Source organism: Manacus vitellinus, unplaced genomic scaffold (genome assembly GCF_001715985.3).
Source record: "Manacus vitellinus isolate BGI_N305 unplaced genomic scaffold, ASM171598v3 scaffold_75_pilon, whole genome shotgun sequence".
Classification (NCBI taxonomy): domain Eukaryota; kingdom Metazoa; phylum Chordata; class Aves; order Passeriformes; family Pipridae; genus Manacus; species Manacus vitellinus.
Window position 1 is genome coordinate 612,711 of NW_021940789.1, and position 1,533 is coordinate 614,243.

A 1,533-nucleotide genomic window follows, 5' to 3' on the forward strand; every position below is an offset into this window, starting at 1 on the left:
GGGGAGGCCCTGGCACAGGTTGCCCAGAGAAGCTGTGGCTGCCCCTGGATCCCTGGAAGTGTCCAAGGCCAGGTTGGAGCAACCTGGGCTAGTGGGGGGTGCCCATGGAGGTGTGGAACTGGATAATCTTCAAGGTCCCATCCCATCCCAACCAGATTCCATGAGTTAACCTCTCTGGTTTCCCTGGGCTATATATGGGTGAGGGCCTTAATTTATTGCTGTAGAACAGAAAAGCAAGCTGAGCATTAAACCCCAGCCCTGCAGCTCTGTAAAAAGCCATTTATTGCAGTTTTAACTGTATAAAAAAAACCCAAGAGGAACTGGACAGGGAATATACAGGCTATGTCTGGGCTTCAAACAAAAGGTACCTAATCCAAGGGATCTGGGGGAGGGTTAAATCCTCAGTGGCACAGTCAAAACTCAGTTACTTTCAATTCCAAATTTTCCTTCCTCCCCAAAGAAAGAGGAGGTGGAAAAAGCTGCCCAGTGAGACTTTAAGACCTGCACATGTTGGGTTGTCACACCGAGGTGCTGCAACATTCCCCAGTGCCACGAGCCAAGGGGGAGAGAGTCCATCCCACTGCTGGAAGCTGAGGATCCTGAGGGCACAGATCCCACCACTGGCTTCACTGGATCTCCCCCATGTAGAGCCTTTTGTCACTGGATGCAGAGAGAACTGAGGGGAGACAGAGAAGAAAGGGAGGAATATAAATTAAACTGAACAGTTTGAGATCTCTGCTGATGAAATATCATTGAACTCCTCATTTCAGAGTTCACAGGATATTCTGAGCTGGAAGGGACCCACAAGGATCATCAAGCCCAGCTCTTAAGTGAATGGTTCCTACAGGGCTCAAACCTGTAATTTTGGCTTTATTAGCACCACTCTTTAACCAACTGAGCTGCTGGAAATGATCCAGAAAGCCAAATTTCATTTATTCCCCAAAACCACTTCATGGAATGAATCCTCTGACAACTAATCTGTGGAGTGGCTGCCATTCCCCATCCCAAGGGAATGGGATTTAATTCTTCCCGAGGAAGAGTCCCGTTGTGCTGTCAGGAATGGCTGAGCAGTGAAGGGATGAAGGGCTGGATAAACACCCCCTGAGGAGAGATTTCCCTCCCCGGGAGTGTCCGGGCTGCACTGGGGCTCTGCCGGTGCCACTAGAGGGCACAGGCCGGCCAGGAAAGTGTCCCCGGGCCGGCAGCATTCCATGGGAACAGGGAAAACGCGGCTCCCACCCAGCTCCCACTCCCCGTGAGCCACCCTGACTCACAGCCACCGGCCCTGAGGTTGGAAAAGCTCTCCCAGATCGTGGGGTTTAACCACCAGCCCAGCACCACCACCACGGTCACCACCAACCCCTGTCCCCAGGTGCCACATCCACGTGATTTCTGAACACTTCCAGGGACGACTCCACCACCAACTCTTTATTTCCATGAAGAATTTCCCCCTAATATCCAATCTAAACCTCCCCTGGTGCAATTTGAGGCCGTTCCCTCTCCTCCTGTCCCTTGTTCCCTGGGAGCAGAGCC

General features: G+C 52.1%; 1 protein-coding gene across 1 annotated transcript in view; it reads right to left on the reverse strand.

Annotated features, from left to right (window-relative positions):
- Positions 1-265: 265 nt before the first annotated feature.
- The window catches only part of SNRNP40 (small nuclear ribonucleoprotein U5 subunit 40), a 9,796-nt gene continuing 8,528 nt past the window's right edge, over positions 266-1,533 (reverse strand). Inside the window, exon 7 of the mRNA XM_018084735.2 lies at positions 266-676. Coding sequence (XP_017940224.1) covers positions 627-676 — 50 coding nt within the window. The 3' untranslated portion in view covers positions 266-626. The remainder of the gene's footprint in view (positions 677-1,533) is intronic.